The sequence below is a fragment of the Macrobrachium nipponense genome, chromosome 28, assembly GCF_015104395.2.
Source record: "Macrobrachium nipponense isolate FS-2020 chromosome 28, ASM1510439v2, whole genome shotgun sequence".
Lineage (NCBI taxonomy): Eukaryota > Metazoa > Arthropoda > Malacostraca > Decapoda > Palaemonidae > Macrobrachium > Macrobrachium nipponense.
In genome coordinates this window covers 26,381,361-26,400,518 of record NC_087217.1, presented here as the reverse complement: position 1 = coordinate 26,400,518, position 19,158 = coordinate 26,381,361, and the positions used below count along the sequence as shown (strand labels likewise).

The 19,158-nt window shown below is 44.4% G+C and overlaps 1 protein-coding gene across 8 annotated transcripts in view; it reads right to left on the bottom strand.

The window, feature by feature from the left end:
* LOC135201600 (TBC1 domain family member 31-like) overlaps positions 1 to 19,158 on the bottom strand; it is a 92,441-nt gene that overhangs the window by 3,538 nt on the left and 69,745 nt on the right. For all 8 annotated transcript variants that reach the window (XM_064230643.1, XM_064230640.1, XM_064230646.1 and 5 more), the window contains 3 exons: positions 9,763 to 9,903; positions 9,152 to 9,331; positions 8,921 to 9,041 (listed from right to left, as the gene is read on the bottom strand). In XM_064230643.1, coding sequence (XP_064086713.1) covers positions 8,921 to 9,041; positions 9,152 to 9,331; positions 9,763 to 9,903 — 442 coding nt within the window. The remainder of the gene's footprint in view (positions 1 to 8,920; positions 9,042 to 9,151; positions 9,332 to 9,762; positions 9,904 to 19,158) is intronic.

Below are 19,158 nucleotides of genomic sequence, written 5' to 3'. Positions count from 1 at the left end.
ATCAAGAAGGCTACTCAGCAACTAAGGCCAGCAAAATTAGCGAAGGCCAGGAGTGTGCTGAAAGAAAAACACGAAAATTCATTGTTATCACTTCCTCATTGTCTCATGTCACGCCGTCAACATCAATGTCTTGTGTCACGCTTAGGGTATTAATACCACTTTTAGGGGGAGGACCAGGATCCTTGATGTAGAAATCAACAATAAAAGTACAAATATGACAATTTGTCCAAAATTGCATTTTTCCTAACTATACAAACCTGAGGTCCTTTTACAATAGGAAGGTACTAGCGGCAGCTGGATAGGTCGTAAGCTTTCGAACAAGGGGTTCGGTAGTTAACTGCTTGTCCGACAGGCGCGCGCGCGCGACTGGGAGGTAAACAAATCACTTTTGCTTTTGGCCCAAGCAAAAACTGCAGAGTGAGGGGTGGCATGAGGTGGGGCTATGTGTAAAAGGACCTCAGGTTTGTATAGTTAGGAAAAATGCAATTTTGGACAAATTGTCATTTGTTCCGACACGGCATACAAACCTTCGGTCCTTTTACAATAGGAAGACTCACTTCTTGGTGGGTGGAATCTGAGTCTTTTGTGAACAGACTGGTGTTCGCCCAACCTTGGAAGCCTCCCTGGTCGTAAGAGCGAGGGAGGGATCCAAGCCTCTGTCCGATTGATCGGGGTGTGCACCGCAGATCAATGGTCAGACCTCTGGACCGAGTACTAAGAGAGAGGCAAGCGTATCTCTTCGTACCAGCAATGTAAGAACTTGTTCCTGTACAGGAGCAAATATAAAGTCATGGATTTGACTCCTGTAGGCATCCACTTCCCCCCCCTTGTAGGAGGAAGTGGTGGATATTCTGCTCCCATCCCTAGTGAAAGGGATAGGATGGGGCTCTGTCATATAGCTCACCTGCATCTCGTCCTCATCCAGCGTAGTGACGACCGTGGCCCTCTGCCCATAGGTAGAGGAGGAGGAAAAGACGGGAAGAGGGAGCCAGTCACTCACTCATTCCACATCCATCCCCACAGTCACACCAGGACTCGATGCTGTTTCAGCCTGCGAGGGTCTGGGTTTGCTACACAACTTGTTGAGCAGCCACCACGGGTCCCAAGGAAAAGGTATCCAAGGACCTGTGGGCAATATCCCGAAGGTAGAAGGACGTAAAAGGTAGTCTGGTTAGACCAGACCTGCCTTCAGCAACTGCGCCACGGAAGTTCTTACGAAACGCCAACGAGGGGCCAATACTTCTGACTTCGTGAGCTCTCGGACGGGACGTACGGATGTCGTCACTACCATCAGCCTCATACGCCCTCCTGATGACCTCACGCAGCCGGAATGAAAGAGTGTTCTTGGATACTCCTTTCTTGGTTACCCCGGTGCTAACGAAGAGGCGTCGACACTCAGGCCTGAGGTGTCGAGTTCTCTTCAGATAGCGTCGTAGCGCCCTCCCAGGACAAAGCAGCATCTCATCCGCATCATTATCGGTGAAGTCCATTAGGGAGGGAATCGTGAAACGACTCGAACCTGTCGTCAGGGATCGACGGTTTCTGAGTCTTCGCAACGAAGTTCGGGACGAAATCGAGCGTCACAGATCCCCATCCCCTGGAATGTCGTACATCATGGGAAAGACCATGAAGTTCCCGTACTCTCTTCGCCGATGCCAGGGCCAGCAAGAAGAGGGTCTTGAGGGTCAGATCCCTGTCTGACGACTCTCGGAGTGGCTCGAACGGCGTTCGAGTCAAACTCCTAAGGACGAGAGTCACATCCCACGCAGGGAGCCTGAGTTCCCTGGGTGGGCAAGACCTTTCGAAGCTCCTCATGAACAAGGAGATCTCGAACGAGTTCGAGATGTCCAATCCCCTCAGTTTCAGGACGAGCGCCAAGGCGGCTCTGTATCCTTTGACTGTGGGGACTGAGAGGAGCTTCTCTCGGCGAAGAAAAACTAGGAAATCCGCTACCTGCTGAAGAGTGGCTCTGAGAGGAGATAGACCCCGTCTACGACACCAACCACAGAAGACGGCCGACTTCCCCTGGTACACAGCTGCAGAGGACTGACGGACGTTTCCAGCCATCTCTGTTGTTGCGCTACGAGAAAAGCCTCTCGTTCGCAAGAGATGGTGGATAACAGCCAGCCGTGAAGACGTAGGGACTGGACTGCTCGGTTGGTACCCCGCTCGCGACGTGTGGCTGGGCGAGAAGGTTGTGCCAAGGGGGAATCTCTCTCGGTTCTCCTGCGAGAAGAGCCAGCAGGTCCGGATACCAAATGGCCTGTGGCCATTTGGGAGCCACCAGGATCATCCTGAGATTCGGGGTGACCAGTGCTCGACTGATCACCTTGCGAATCAGGCTGAACGGGGGAAAGGCATAGGCGAAGAGGTTGTCCCACGGGTGTTGAAGAGCGTCCTCTGCAGCTGCCCATGGGTCCGGCACGGCCGAGAAGAACACCTGGAGCTTCCTGTTGTGCCGGTTGGCGAACAGATCCACGACTGGTTGCCCCCATAGGTCGAAGAGCCTTTCCACCACGTCCTGGTGTAGAGACCATTCGGTCCCTATCACCTGATCCCGACGGCTGAGCGTGTCTGCTACTACATTCCTCTTCCCTGGAATGTAGCGTGCCGACAGCTCTATTGAGTGTGCCTCGGCCCACTCGTGCACCTGCCGAGTCAACTGGTACAACGGGAGAGACACTAGGCCCCCCTGTCTGTTGACGTAGGCCACTACCGTGGTGTTGTCGCACATCAACACCACTGAGTGTCTCACCAAGCGGTCCTGGAACTCTTGGAGAGCGAGGAACGCTACCTTGAGTTCCAGTATATTGATGTGAAGGTGCTTGTCGTTCTCGTCCCACACTCCTGAAGTCAGCAACTCCTCCAGGTGTGCGCCCCATCCCTCGGTCGATGCGTCTGAGAACAGCTGCATGTCCGGGGGGGGAGTGCGCAGAGGCACTCCTCTTAAGAGGTTCCTGTCGTCCAGCCACCAGGCTAGATCCTGCCTTATTTCCGGTGTCAGTGACACTGGAAAGCTTGGGGGATCCGTCGCCTGCGACCAACTCTCCTTTAGCCTCCACTGAAGAGACCGCAGGTGAAGACGCCCGTGAGGGACTAACTTCTCGAGTGACGACAGGTGTCCGATCACGACTTGCCACCGCTGAGCTACCTGCTCCTGTCGAGACAGGAACTGGTTGGCTGCCTCCCTGAATCTGCTGATCCGCGAGTCTGCGGGGAAGACTCGCCCTGCTACCGTGTCGATCAGCATACCCAGGTACTTCATCCTCTGCTTGGGCTCGAGATCGGACTTTTCGAAGTTCACAACGATCCCCAGATCGCGACAGAACTCGAGCAGTCGATCCCTGTCCTGTAGCAACTGCGAGCGGGAGCTCGCCAGGACTAACCAATCGTCGAGATACCTCATCAGACGTATCCCGTGCGAATGGGCCCAAGCAGACACCAGAGTGAACACTCGCGTGAACACCTGTGGGGCGGTTGAGAGACCGAAGCAAAGTGCCCTGAATTGGTACACCGTCCCGTCGAGGATGAAGCGAGGTACTTTCTGGAGGACTGATGAATGGGTATTTGGAAATACGCATCCTTCAAGTCCACCGAAAGCATGAAATCGTTCTCCCTGATGGAGTCGAGCACTGAGCGTGCCGTCTCCATCGTGAACCGGTGGCGAACAACCCGGGGTTCAGGGGAGAGAGATCTATCACCGGGCGCCAGCCTCCCGTAGACTTTTCCACCAGGAAGAGTCGGCTGTAAAAGCCCGGTGACTGATCCGTGACGATTTCTACAGCTCTCTTGCTCAGCATGGTCTTGATCTCCTGTCTCAGTGCTACGTCCTTCGATGACCCTGGAACGTACGACTGCTGTTGGACCGGGTTGGAGGTGAGGGGTGGCCGAGATTCGAAGGGTAATAGATATCCGTCCCGAAGGACATCTACAATCCAGGTCTTGGTGCCGTAACGCGCTGCCAAGTTGCCCAATGGCTGGCCAGGCACCCCCCCACTTCCGGCAGCAGGTGAGGGGGAACGCCGTCCCTAGCGTTTCCCCCCTTTCTTCGACTTCTTCCCAGAGCCTCCACGGGAGGAGGAGGGCTGGGAGGAGGGCTGGTTACGGCTCCCCTTGTTAGAAGTCGAAGAAGACAGAGTCTTTCCCCGGGGCTTCGACGCAGCTACCGTCTTGGCCACCGAGGAAGCGCTAGCCGAGCTCTTAGACTTGGCCGCAGTCCGAGGCTGCCCAGAAGCCTTCGAGACTGCCTGGTGTACCAGACGGTCACTGTCGTCAGTGCGCCGTCTGTCCACCGCAGCGTCCACCATCTCTCCTGGAAAGAGAGACGTGGAACTCCGTAAAGGTCCGTTGCGAAGTCCCAACGCCGCTTCACGCCCGGCCGCCCTGGAAACCCGAGTAAGGACGGCGTCCCTTCGTCGGAGAACCAGGTTGGCCCACAGGTTCACCGTCTGGTGGGCAAGGAAGGAGATGGCTCTTCCTCCAGACTGGCAAAGTCTCCTAAAGGCCGAGTCATCTTCAGGAGAAATTCCCCCGGAGTTGGCTGCGACCTTAGATACTGTGAGGGACCACAGATCTAGCCAGGAGACGGCCTGGAAAGCTGCCATGGCGGTAGATTCCAGGCCGAGTGCCTCTTGCTGCGAGAACCATAGGTTCTCGGACAGGAGCTGCTGCAGAGACACACCCGGAGTCAGCCTGGCTAACTCCGGGTTCACCTGTTTGGGCGGCATCGGGGGGTCTTCAGATGGCACGTAAAACCGCCGCTGTCGCAGCAGAGGAGGTGGAAGCAGCTTGCTCGACCTGCTAGCCTTGAGCGAACCGTCTTGTCCGGAAACAAGCGATTCAACCTGGTCCAGCACTGAGTCAGCAAGCTCGGAACGCGGCAAACCCACCGTCGGTCTGGGTTCCCTCTTCGGCCCCAGAACGACTCGAGCCGGGACGTGGGCTCGGATGGTGGGAGCGGCGATCCTTCCCCGAGGTCGTTGTGCTGACGAATCAGCGCAATAACCTCGGCAAAGTTCCTCTGGATCTCAGGAGTGACTGCGTCCTGCGGAGTCGGACCATCCAGTCCCTCAAACAGGAGCATCTCCCGAGACCCTCCTCCCTCAAGGGGAGGAACAGCGACAGACCCCTCTCGGTCTCCTCCAACCACTTGTGCGTACGACCTGGCTGGTCCGAGAACCGTGCCTGGTACGTACGACGACGTGGTGGGATCCTGAGGGGCGCACCCCTCACGATCACTCCTCAATACCTCTCGGCCCCTCCCGGTGTAACCCGAGGAGGTTGAAGGTGTGGGAGAGGCAGACCTGACGCTCCCTCCTCGCTCGCTGGCAGAACCAGCGGGCTTGGAAGACTGCAGGCGATCGTCAACCCGCGGTGGCGATCGAGCTGCAGACCTAGTCGAGCCGTCTCGCTGTGGAGAACGGCTGGACCGAGAACAGCGGCCCCGGTCTCGTGTGTCAGAAGAGCTGGTGCCGGTCGCCGTACCCGATCGCTCTCTGTGCGAGTGACGGTCAGGCGACCGGCGAGCTCTACTGTCACGGTGAGACCGGTGCGTGTCCTCACGGCGCGTCAGTTCGCTGGTACCAGCCGTGGCTGGTGCCGGCGAACGGGGGGACCTCTTCCCAGCCTCAGCCCGTGGCCGGTCATGGACCGTCACGTCCGCCCGGGTAGCCAGCTGCTCGCCACGAGAGCGAGAGCTGGTCTGGTGAGAGTCGCGTGAGCGGCTGTCACCAGTCTTCCGCTCCGTGCCGTGAACCTGACGCTGAGCGGACTCAGAGGTCTGGTTCCTGGCTGCACGGTCGCTGTTAGGCGACCGTACACTCGGTACCTCTCGCGAACGAGAGGCCGAGACGGATCCTGCTGCCGTGGCCGAACCACTACCAGCAGGTGAGGAAGTGCCGGTGTTAGCCGGCACTCCTCTGGTCCCCGTAGTCTTCTTCCTGCTCGAACTTCCTCGCGGAAGAAGAGACGGGTCCTGCCCCCGAAGGAGCAGGGTGACCAGCGGAAGAACCCCCCGTCTCACCAGAGCGAGACGGGCCCTTAGAAGTTCCCGAAGGAGACTTCTTAGGGGGGGGGGAGACGACCTTCTTCTTCTTCGGCGGGGGAGCCTTAGAAGAAGAAGGGGAAGAGGCGGCAGACGACGACGAGAAGACGATGAAGACGACGACGACACCTTCCTCCTCTTCTTCTTCTTCTTCGTCAACCTCCTCAGGACCGACGTCAGATCTGTCATCCAGAGCGGAGCCGGGGCTGCTGTTGCCGAAGCAACAGGGCCCGGACGCACCTGTCCGAACAGATCAGCATCGGGAGCAGCGGGGCCAGGAACAGGAACAACGTCAGCAGGTGCAGGCATCACAGGAACAGCAGTAGAGACGGCAGGAGCAGGTACAGTAACGGCAGCAGTGGTCATCAACGTCACGTCCGTGAACGGCGGCTGGGCAGGTACGGCAGGTACGGCAGGCTGTGCAGGCTGTCCAGTTGGACGGACCAGCGGAACAGACATCCTTGGTACTGGTGGGAGGTCCAGGGGCGAGCTCTTCGGGCACACGAAGTCCGGTCGCGGCAGCACTGCAAACCCAGGTGGCGGCATCACACTCCCCTGTGGTACGGCGACTGGCCCCTGCACCGATGTAGTAGGTATTACAGAGACCGCGTGCGGTGTGTACACCAGGTGAGGAGGTGAAGCGTAGCCAGGTGTTGTAAGGGTCATGGTGGTGGTCGTAACCGTCGCATGGGTGACCGCCACTGAGCCAGCGAGATGATAGAGCAGCCCCTGGACACTCGGCACGCCCTGCAGCCCCAACGATGCCCACACCTGTCCGAGGTCGTCCTTCGCGGCAACCGCACCTGAGGAAGCAAAGTCGGGTGATTAGCAGGATCCTCTACCCGCTCGCGCAAAGACGAACGGATAGAGGACCCAGAGTACAACTCGACGTCAGGGTATCTAGCGCCCTCCTCCACTCTCGACAAGTCAGGTGAGGAGAAGGACCCAGAAACCCCCCCCGAAGGGGAAGGCGCCAAACGTGGAAACTGAGCGGGCGGCAGGAAAGAGACGAAGTGTCCGTAACCAAAGGAGTCGCGGGAGAGCTTTCCGACGACTCCTTTGCAGGCCTTCGCTTCTTCCTGCCCTCATACAAAGTCCACTGCGCCTCCGACCAATTATTACACACTTCACAGGGCTCGCCTCGGGTGCATTCGCGCCCCCGACACCGAGCGCACAAAATATGTGGGTCAATTTCCGGGAATGAGCGGAACTTTCCGCATTTACGCCCTTCGGTACCCGGGCATAGTCTCCGTGGGGTAGCGAGGCGAGGAGATTCCATGATTGACCAATAAATCACAATTAAATGAATAAAGAGAAATGATTGTACTTACAATGATTCTTTCATACACAAACACAACCATATACTCAAGGAAAGCAAACGACGAGAAGCGGGCAGAGAGAGTCGAACACACACGTCTACTCGCTGTGAGGCCGAAAGCAAAAGTGTTTTGTTTACCTCCCAGTCGCGCGCGCGCGCCTGTCGGACAAGCAGTTAACTACCGAACCCCTTGTTCGAAAGCTTACGACCTATCCAGCTGCCGCTAGTACCTTCCTATTGTAAAAGGACCTCAGGTTTGTATGCCGTGTCGGAACAAAAAGTAATTATAATAATGTTGTTTTGACTTTTATACGAAAAAAACAAAAATTTACATAGCAAATCTTTGGGGGCTCATAACTCAAAAACATACTTATTCGCATGTTGGTAGCCATTACTTGGTTATTTATTATCCAATTTTAGAGAGAAAGATATCATTGGAAAGAGGAATAAAAATCCCATAATCCCTTGTGAGCCAATTTTTTCTTTCTTTCTTTTTACGATTTTTTTGAGTAGACAAAAAAAAATAAAAGAAAAAATTCATAAAAAAATAAATAAATAAAAGTTCTGTTCACACAGGATTATTCCGTATATAAAGTAGTTTTTATGGTATGGTTTTCAATACAACTGATGTCATATTAGTGGAGAAATCGCTACCTAATTTTTTTTTTTTTAATTATAATTTTTGCTAATAAAACTAAAAGTTTTCGCTCAAATGACTTGAAATTTTTGTATGATGAAGGTATCATATATATCTAAAACATATATAGAAATTATGTATTTTGTATAATAAAAAATAAAAAAATACATAACATAGTGGACTGTCCCCTTAAGTCTCCTATATAAAGGCCAAAAGCTTGTAGTTGTGCAGGAACAAATAGAAAATTTTAAAGTAATTTTTAGAAAATTACTTTACCTGGGCCGAAAGGCAAAGTGAAGTGCACATAAACATGTGGAAAGGACTTTCCCTTAGTGTCGGTAGCTAATGACCTTGTGGAAATTAAATGGCCGTTCTATCTTGCGTCCACAAATTATCCCTAAGTAAAGACCTTCAGGTTTGTATGCTAGGAAAAATACAAATTACTTAAAAATTTGCTACTGTTCATATATCAATTTTCAAGAGCAGGTAATGATCACTGACATGTTTAAGACTAAACAACCAGTAGTATTTTTCTATTTCAAAGGGAAATTCACTGCAAGAGTTCAGAAATATTAATAACACCTCAACTTGACAAACTTCTGTACTTATCAGCTTCATTATCATGATTATTTTTTCTATGCTACAATTTTAGAAGTCATATATTTTTAGATACATTTCTGGTTAGTTGAAGTGCAACTACACCTAGACAGCTATCTAATTCCAAAAACAAATCAGTTAAGAAATATCTGATGCTTCATCTTTCTTATTTCATCCAGTTATATTTTTAAAGAACTGAAATTTAGTGAATAAGATATAAATTTCAGTTACTAAAAACAAAACCTTCATATCTATCATGTAAAATCCAAAAGCTTTACCTTTGTGACTTGGTTAAATGACCTAATATAGTACTAATGATAATTACCCATATCTTCTTGCTTCTTGGCAAATATTCCATCATTTCTAGGACTCGGGCCGACTCTCTGGCGTAATGGAGAAGGAAGGACAGAACTCTTATTACGAAGACTCCGCTCCAACTTTTCTCGCTATAAAAAATGACAAAAATGTTACAAATAACCTATAAACCCATAAAATCATATAAAATATTTTACCATCTATATTGTTAAAACTTTCAGAACTGGATTTCCAACATTACCTCTTCATCTCTGGCGTCTCTTGGCCCAATGCCAAAGAAAGGTAGACCTCCCTTGGGAAGAGGAGTGAACTGACCAAATTTATCCTTAGGAAGACTACTGCTATGGCTTCTTGCATACATAATGTATGCTTTATTTAAAACCGGTCTGACAGACATCCAAGATTCTTGACTAAGATACGTCTAAATCAAAAGAGAAAAATATAAGTACAAAAAGCACAGACTCCTACATTTCTTGCCTAACATGATAGCTGGAATGAAAATGCAATTAAATAGTTCAATATTTAAACCAATTTGTAGGTTAATTAAGTTTTAACCTCCCAGCACAATAGGAAAATCTAAAGGACCGAACAACATTGATACACTAGAAACTCGTCTTGATTTCTGCACAACTTTGCATTTCTCTCAATAAACACTGCATGGGAGACATACATGTAAAGGTATCCAGATTTATTAATAAATTATGCAGCAGATGATGCAGATTTCTAACAAATTACCAATTTATTTTGCAAAATCCTGTCAAACTGAACATCAGAGAACTAAAATCGAGTATGGTAGATAGATATCCTTGAAAGCCTCCTAACCATACAAAAAAACTATAAAGAAAAACCCACCTTAACTTCATAAGCATCTGAACAAGTGAGGAGGGTTTGCCTGGATTTCAATATAAATGCAGCTGCTACACAAGGTAGAAAAGCTGGTGGGTTGGAGAGTATGTGGTCCCAAAGCACAAGCCAATCTTCATTAGATACAACCTGTTATGTAAAATAGTGTTAGATAATAAAATTGAGAAAAATGTCATTTTATTATGTCTTTCTTTTTAATAATTAGTCAGAAGTTAACTATAACTTAGTTTTACCAGACCACAGAGCTGATTAACAGCTTTCCTAGGCCTGGCACGAAGGATTAGAAGCGCCTCAGTGGCGTGATCGGAATGGTCTTGGCCTGCCACCTCGGTGGCCGTGAATTTGATTCTCTGGCATTCCAATGAGGGGTGAGAGAAGTGTATTTCTGGTGATAGAAGTTCACTCTTGACGTGGTTCGGAAGTCACGTGAAGCCGTTGGTCCCGTTGCTGAATAACCACTGGTTCCATGCAATGTAAAAACACCATACAAACAAAAAACCAAACAAAAACGAAGGATTAGATATTTTCATGTGGCTAGGAACCAATTGGTTACTTAGTAATGTGACCTACAGCTTATTGTGGGATCCAAACCACATTGAGGAATGAATTTCAATCACCAGAAATAACTTCCTCTGATTCCACGTTGGCAGAGTGGGGAATCGAACCTGAACCCTGAGATCGGTAGTCGAGCACATACCTGACTAGTCCAATGAGGGACTAGTAACAGGACTCTCAGTATTTTGGAAAATGTAAAAATAATGGCTTGTACTGTACACTGAAAGGCAGAGGTTTCAAGATCCTATCAACATCCCCTCAGGATAGTTACCTGCTGTTGAAGTTAGCTTATATCTCTGCACGGATTAGGCGAGTCAGCATTCAAACAATAATTGAATGGCTGCCCGGATGACTGTCTAGTTTACCTGTTTTTCAACAGGTGTGTTTTTAATGATTAAGCTCTTGTCAGAATTCTCCTGGGTGGGGTCTACTTTAACATTAGGTATCCAAATAATAATTTTTCTCATGAAAATTTATATTATCCAAGATGAATCTTACCTACTGTTAAAGTTAGCTGATTCCCACATTAAGAAGGGGACAGTGGGTGAGTGCAGCTAGACAAAAATCCACTCGGCCAACCGAGCTAAAGATTTCTAGCACAACACCCAAAACATTCTTACCTAATCTGGAATCCTTTCTGGATTTTACTACCACCAAAAGCTGGATTCCATTCAGGGAGCAAGGCTCTCACACGTGTGCAGCAAAGAGCAGCCTTGTGGAGAAAACCGCTTCAAATCAGCTAGAATGAAACAGAAGTGGTGTGAGGGGACACCTGTGCCTGGGTCCAAAAATGACTATGTCGAAAATTGCATTTTTCCTAACTATACAAACCTGAGGTACTTTTACAATAGGAAGGTAACTAGCGGCAGCTGGACGGTCGTAAGCTTCAAACAAGGAAGTTCGGTAGTTAACTGCTTGTCCAACAATGCGAGCGCAGCGTGACTGGGAGGTGAAGAATCACTTTTGCTTTAGGCCCAGGCAAAAGAATGCAGAGTGAGGGGTGGCATGAGGTGGGACTATATGTAAAAGGACCTCAGGTTTGTATAGTTAGGAAAAATGCAATTTTCGACAAATTGTCATTTGTTCCGGTACAATATACAAACCATCGGTCCTTTTACAATAGGAAGACTCACTTCTTGGTGGGAGGAATATGAGTCTTTTGTGAACAGACTGGTGTTCCCCCAACCTTGGATTGCCTCCCTCGTCGTAAGAGCGAGGGAGGTATCCTAGCTTCTGTCCAATTGATCAGGGTTTGTACCGCAGGATCAATGGTCAGACCTCTGGACCCAAGTAATAAGAGCGAGGCAAGCTTATCTCTTAAAACTAGCAAGCAAGAACTTGTTTCTGTTGCAAGAGGCTACATAAAGTTAAGGGTTTGTCTCTTGTTGGCTTCCACTCCCCCCCCCACCCCTTGTTGGGGAAGTGGTGGATATTCACTCTTATCCCTAATGAAAGGGATTGGATGGGCCTCGGTCGTGTAGCCTACCTGCATCGCCTCCTGCCCAGCGTAGTGACTATCGCGTCCCTCTGCCCACAGGTAGAGGGAGAGAAAAGATGGGGAAGAAAAGGCCAGTCACCTTCCCAATCACCTATCCCTTCATGCATTCACACCAGGAAGCGATGCTGTTCGGTCTGCTCGGGAGCTGGGTAAGCTACACGTGTTGAGCAGCCACCACGGGTCCTAAGGAACAATTGTCCAAGGACCTGTGGGCTATATCCTGAAGGTAAAAGGAGGTGCATGTGGTCTGGTTGGACCAGACCCCTGCCTTCAGTACTTGCACCACGGAGAAGTTCTTGCAGAACGGGAAGGAAGGACCAATATCTCTGACTTAGATGTCGTCGCTACCATCAGCTTCGTACGCCCTCCTAATCACCTCACGAAGCCAGCAAGTGAGGGTGTTCCTCTAACTTCTTCTTGGTCATCCCGGTGCTAATGAAGATGTGTCAACACTCAGACCTGAGATGTCAAGTTTTCTTCAGAAGCGCTGTCGCGCCCTCACAGGACAAAGCAGCATCTCCTTCGCATCGAAGGCGGTGAAGTCCATTAGGGAGGGGATTGTGAAGAACTCGAACCGATTGGCAGGGACCGAAGGATTCTGAGTCTTTGCTACGAAGTTCGGTATGAAATAGAGTGTCACAGACCCCCATCCCCTGGATGCTTGACTTCGCAGGAAAAGCCATGCAGTTCCCTCTTGGTGATGTCCAGTACCCATACTGGTCTACAGTGGTCCCCCCGTATTCACGTTCTCCGGATTTGCGGACTCACACATTCGCAGATTTTTCTTTGGAACCTATCTAGAAATTATTCGCGGACGGACTCGCCCATTCGCAGAATTTTCCGACGAAAATAATCACTAATTAGTGTATTTTGATGTTTATTTTCATGACTAAATACATTTTTATGATACAAAAATGATTTACTAATTTTCAAATATTAATTTTGATTAATACTGTATTAGTAAGTTTAATAAGTTTAAATGATATCACATAATAAAAATAATAAAAATAATAATTCTCTCTCTCTCTCTCTCTCTCTCTCTCTCTCTCTCTCTCCTACAAAGATGTATGTTTTTTTGTATGATAAATAAATGATTTTCTATTTTCAAATATTAATATTAATTTATACAGCAATAACATCAATTCATTAAAGAAAATACCATAGTGAATTAGTAAGATTTTAGCTTATAAATTTAAAAAATTATGGAAGAATGAAGGAAATCCCAGTCTTTTTTCTCTAACTCCAGGTACTAAAACTGTCAGATATATCAAGTTCTGTGACAGGAGAGGGAAGAGCTGTTGTGTTGCCATCAAGTGCTCATGAAATTTCACTAAATAAATGATTTTCTATTTTCAAATATTAATATTAATTTATACAGCAATAACATCAATTCATTAAAGAAAATACCATAGTGAATTAGTAAGATTTTAGCTTATAAATTTTAAAAAATATGGAAGTAATGAAGGAAATCCCAGTCTTTTTTCTCTAAACTCCAGGTTACTAAAAAACTTTCAGATATAATCAATTTCGTGACAGGAGAGGGAAGAGCTGTTGTGTTGCCATCAAGTGCTCACTTGTAAGGATAACTCCTCTTTCTTACTGAGATGAGAGAATTTTTATGGTAGATGGACGTGTTTATTTTATTTTCAAATAATAATAATAATAATAATAGAAGTAGTAATAATACGATAACTAATTTCAAATGAAAATTCTTCCCTTCGTCTTTTTCTGTATCAATTTCCCTACCTCATAACTCCAGTGACGCTCGGAGCTGGGAAAGTAACAATGCCATACAATGGTCAACGAATTTAATAATGGTATGTAATCTCTCTCTCTCTCTCTCTCTGCTCTCTCTCTCTCTCTCTCTGCTCTCTCTTCTCTCTCTCACTCTCTCTCTCTCTCTTACTGAGTCGAGATCATTTTCATGGACATGTATGTAATAAGTTTATCATTAATATTTTCCAATAATAATACTATAACTGTAAGTACAAAATTCTTATGTGAGTATTTTAAATACAATAATCATTCCATTTCTCTCTTTTAAATACTGTAGGACAACTCTCTCTCTCTCTCTCTCTCTCTCTCTCTCTCTCTCTCTCTCTCTCTCTCTCGTAGTAGCCATCTTGCTTGGTGAGACGTACCCGCGTGAAGTCAGATTAATCAACAGATATCACAAGTTTAACATACGACTAGAATTTGAGAATATCTAGAAGTGTTCGTGAACTATCGGTGATAAGATTATGTGAAAATAGTAGGATAAAGCGTCTTCTAAGTTAGTTTATCAAGTGTAATACTATAAATCAGAACATGAGGCAGTAAGTTCCAACTGCGGGAAGAGGTGGCGTAATTTGGCGTGTTTAGCAGATTCGCATACGATGAGGTAGCAGGAAGGGAACTGGCATTTCTCATCTATGAAATCAGCAACAGTCCTAACCAAAAAGATACAAAAGCATTCATAGATATATTAGAAGGATATAATCCTTCAAACTGGAACAAATCTAATGAAAACATCTTGAAAATAATTGAAGAAGTTCCAAATAAAATCCAAGTGGTCAAGAGACTCATAAAGAAAATATACATAAACCAACATATTCCGACAAAGAAAATGAATAAGGTGAATCTTGTGAATATCCTAATTGATGCATTAGGAAAAAGAATGCCAAAAGCATGCAAACTGTGTAAGGTTTGGTATAGCATAGTCAATCCACAAAACCTAATCAGAAAATGTGCTGCATGCAACATTCCGACCATCCACAGTGTGCTGAGGTAATACAAGATTTGAAAAAAGATACAAGAATTTTTGTTCAACATGTCTATCATGGATAGACAATGTTATTAAATCAAGATTGAATGTACAAATAGTTGAGGATGAAGAAGAAGAGAAGAGGAAGAAGAAGAAGAAAAAGAAGAAGAGGAAAACGGAAGAGAAGTAAACAAAAATGAAATGACAGAAAAAAAATAAGGAACAAAGAACAAGATAAAAGTATGGATGCAGAGATACTCATTGATACTACATATGAGGCATAAAGCAGCCATACCTACGAAGAAATAAATTACGATATGACAACAGAAAAGCAAATCCGAAGAGGCTCTACCCAGATCTATACAATGACGGGAAAAGAGGAAAAAACATAGACAAGAAATAGACAAAATCTGCAAACCTTTTGAAAAGAGGGAATTGCAGATTTGGAGAAAGATGTTACTACAAACATCCTAAGATATGTCAAAACTATGAAATATATGGTAAAGTGCATACTTAGATGGATATGGGGAATGATTGCAGAGATCTGCATCCAAAAATATGTAAAAACCTAAAAAGAAGGAAAAGGATGTAAGTTCGACAAAAAATGCAAATATATGCACCCTGTAGCCATGAATCATAATCAAATAAATAACCAACCAAGTAATAAAATCCAAAATAAGAAAGAAACAAAAAAATAAGAGAGAAATCAAGAATATCAGGTAAAAGAGAAAAGCAAACCACACAATGATATGCAGAGGTGTCAGCAAAAAATTTCAAAGCATCAGCTCCGAAATTCTACTCAAGAGATAATAACTGTATTTATTATGCAAGAGGATATTGCAGAAACGGAGAAATTGCAGATTCAGACACAAAATGAATAATTATGATGAAGGAAGATCAAATATTATGGAAAAGTTGGATTTTTTTAATGTCAGAATTTCTGGAAATGAAAAAAAGAACAACATACCAGAACAGAAAGAGAGGATGATCATGGGGAAAATCCTTATTACTACCAGTATTAAATGAAGGAGAAAAACACGCAAACCATCATAGTGATGAATGCGCAGGGTTTAGTTACGAGTAACTCAAAAAGAAAAATAGAGTACTTAGAAGAACTAACCCAAAAAATGAAAAGAAAATAGTATAATGAATATAAGTGAAACCTGGTATTCCCAAGAGACTGGGATGATGATCAAATAAAAGGGTTCCAAACTTATAGATCAGATAGAAAAATAGGAATCAAGGGGGAACCGCAATATATGGGAAAGACAAAAAACAAGGAAAAATATATGAGAAATATAGTAACTCAGAATGTGAACTAATAGCGGTAGAATTTGAATCTGAAAAATTGATGAACATAGTAATATATAGACCTCCATAATCTAAAGAGTTTGACTTAATAATTGAAAAATTGGATGATATATGTAGAAATCACAAGGACTGGACTATTCTCCTATCTGGTGACTTCAACTTTCCTTTCGTAGAATGGAAAGAACGAATAGGAGATTGTGGTTGTACTTATACATATAAAAAAGAGAGTAATAGTAGTGCAGAAGATAAGAGGCAATTTGAAAAGCTATTAGATATGCTACTAGAATACAACATTCAACAAATAAATCACCTGCCAACAAGAAAGGAAAATACTTTAGACCTAGTATTTGTGAACGAGATGAATTATGTTAAAGAAATAATAGTTTATAATGCGAGTATTTCAGACCATAATGTCATAGAATTAACAGTTCATTCCAAAGCAAGTGAAAATAGAGATAAGCAAGAAATGAAAAAGTGGGAAGGATATGGAAAATACAACTTCTACAGTAAAAATATAAAATGGTCAGAAATAATGAAGAATTAAACAAAGATTGGGATAACATTTTTCGTAAGTGATGACATAAGGTAAATACGGAGATATTATATAAAATATTGGAGAAAATAGTGGAAAAATATATACCGAAGAAGAAAAGTAAACATCATTCATGCATACCAAGAGACAGAAGGATCTTGTTCCAGAAAATCAGAAAGTGGAAAAAAGGTCTTGCAAAAGAAAAAAATGCATGGAAAGTTATAGAACTAAAAAGTAAGATAGAAAATGCAGAACAAAAGATTATACAATCAAAAGAAAATGAAAACGGGACTTGGAAGAAAAAACCCTATTAATATCAAGCAAAACCCCAAACTATTATACTCATATGCGAAGAAGATGAATAAAAGAAGAATAGAAATAGGCCCTCTGAGAATTGAAGGGAGATTAACGAATGAAAAAAAGGAAATTTGCAACATACTGGCAGAACGATATAAGAGAGAATTCACCCCTAGAATAGATAATGAAGCTAATGATATAGAAGTAAGGGATGAAAAGTAGTGAATATTTAGCTGACATAGATATTAATGAAGCTGATATTGTGCAGGCTATTAATGAAATTAAAAATGGAGCTGCTGCAGGGCCTGATGGAATTCCTGCTATTTTGTTAAAGAAAGTAGTTCATTCTATCGCAAAGCCACTTGCAATATTATTAAGACAAAGTGTAGATACAGGCAGATTTATGATGAGCACAAATTAGCATATATTACCCCTACTTTCAAAAGTGGATCAAGACTAGAGGCAAGTAATTATAGCCGTGAGTCTAACATCACATATTATGAAAGTGTATGAAAGGGTAATGAAGAAAAATATTATGAAACATTAATAAAAATAATTTGTTTAATAAAGGACAACATGGTTTTCGTACCCGAAAAAGTACACAAACCCAACTGTTAGTCCACCGTGAGAACATATTCAAAAATATGAAAAGCGGAAATGAAACAGATGTGGTTTATTTAGACTTTGCAAAAGCTTTTGATAAAGTAGACCATAATATATTAGCGAAGAAAATTAGAAAACACAATATCGTGGATAAAGTAGGAAGATGGTTAAAAGAATTTTTACACAACAGAAAACAGATAGTTATTGCAAACGACGAGAAATCGGATGAAGCCAAGGTAATATCCGGTGTGCCGCAAGGTACGGTTTTGTTAGCTGCAATACTGTTTGTTATTATGATGAAGACATAGACAATAATGTTAAGGATTCGGTAGTGAGTAGTTTCGCAGATGACACAAGAATAAGTAGAGAAATTACTTGTGATGAAGATAGGAACGCTCTACAAAGAGACCTTAACAAAGTATATGATTGGGCAGAGTAAATAGATGGTATTTAACTCTGATAAATTTGAATCAATAAATTATGGAGACGAGAAAGAAAGCTATATGCATATAAGGGACCTAATAATTAGACCATCACAAAATAAGAAAGCAGTTAAAGACCTTGGTGTGATGATGAATAGGAACATGTTATGCAATGATCAAATAGCAACTCTGTTGGCAAAATGTAAAGCAAAAATGGGAATGTTGTTACGGCACTTCAAAACAAGAAAAGCGAACACATGATTATGCTTTATAAAACATATGTTCGTAGTCCACTTGAATATTGCAATATGATATGGTACCCACACTATCAAAAGGATATTGCACAATAGAGAGTGTACAAAGGGTCCTTTACAGCTAGAATAGAAGAAGTTAAGGACCTAGACTACTGGGAAAGACTACAATTCTTAAAATTATATAGTCTAGAAAGGAGAAGAGAACGCTACATGATAATTCAGCATGGCAAACAGATAGAATGAATAGCAGAAAATATCATGGAACTAAAAATATCAGAAAAGAGCAAGCAGAGGTAGATTAATAGTGCCCAAAACTATACCAGAAAATAAGGAAAGCACACAGGACATTAAATCCACTACGCACCAGCATCGATAATGCAGCGTCTATTCAATGCGTTGCCAGCTCATCTGAGGAATATATCAGGAGTGAGCGTAGATGTGTTTAAGAATAAGCTCGACAAATATCTAAACTGCATCCCAGACCATCCAAGATTGGAAGATGCAAAATATACCGGAAGATGTACTAGCAACTCTCTGGTAGACATTAGAGGTGCCTCACACTGAGGGACCTGGGGCAACCCGAACAAGATGTAAGGTCTGTAAGGTAAGGTAAGGTCTCTCTCTCTCTCTCTCTCTCTCTCTCTCCACAAGATACTTGTAATAGTGGTAACTCTGTCTCTCTTGGCTGCAAGTGTTATAAGTAAGTATGTAAGTATATACCTTTAAGACTACTAATGTTTAGGATTACTTTGAAATTATATTAATACAATCTCTAAGATTAATACAGTAATATGATAATAATTTAAGGTAAATTTGATGCCGGATGTTACATAAGGTATACATTTGGTGTTTCTATTTCTTCCTTCTTTTATCTCTCTCGCACTCAGCAAAAGATTTGATAGACAGACAAACATAATTGCACAGTCCTCTCTTTCTCTCTTCTCTGGAGAAATATATGTATTTATGGGAGGCGAAAAAAGTTGCCTAGAGACGTTCATTTCAATCTATTAAAATCGTAAGGAGTTATTCTCTCTCTCTCTCTCTCTCTCTCTCTCTCTCTCTCTCTCCTCTCTCTCTCTCTCTCTCTGCTATTGGCTGTTTGGGTTGATTACAGTTTAGTTGCCCGGGCCGCGTAACACCATTTTGCCCGGTCTTTAATCACTCTGCCA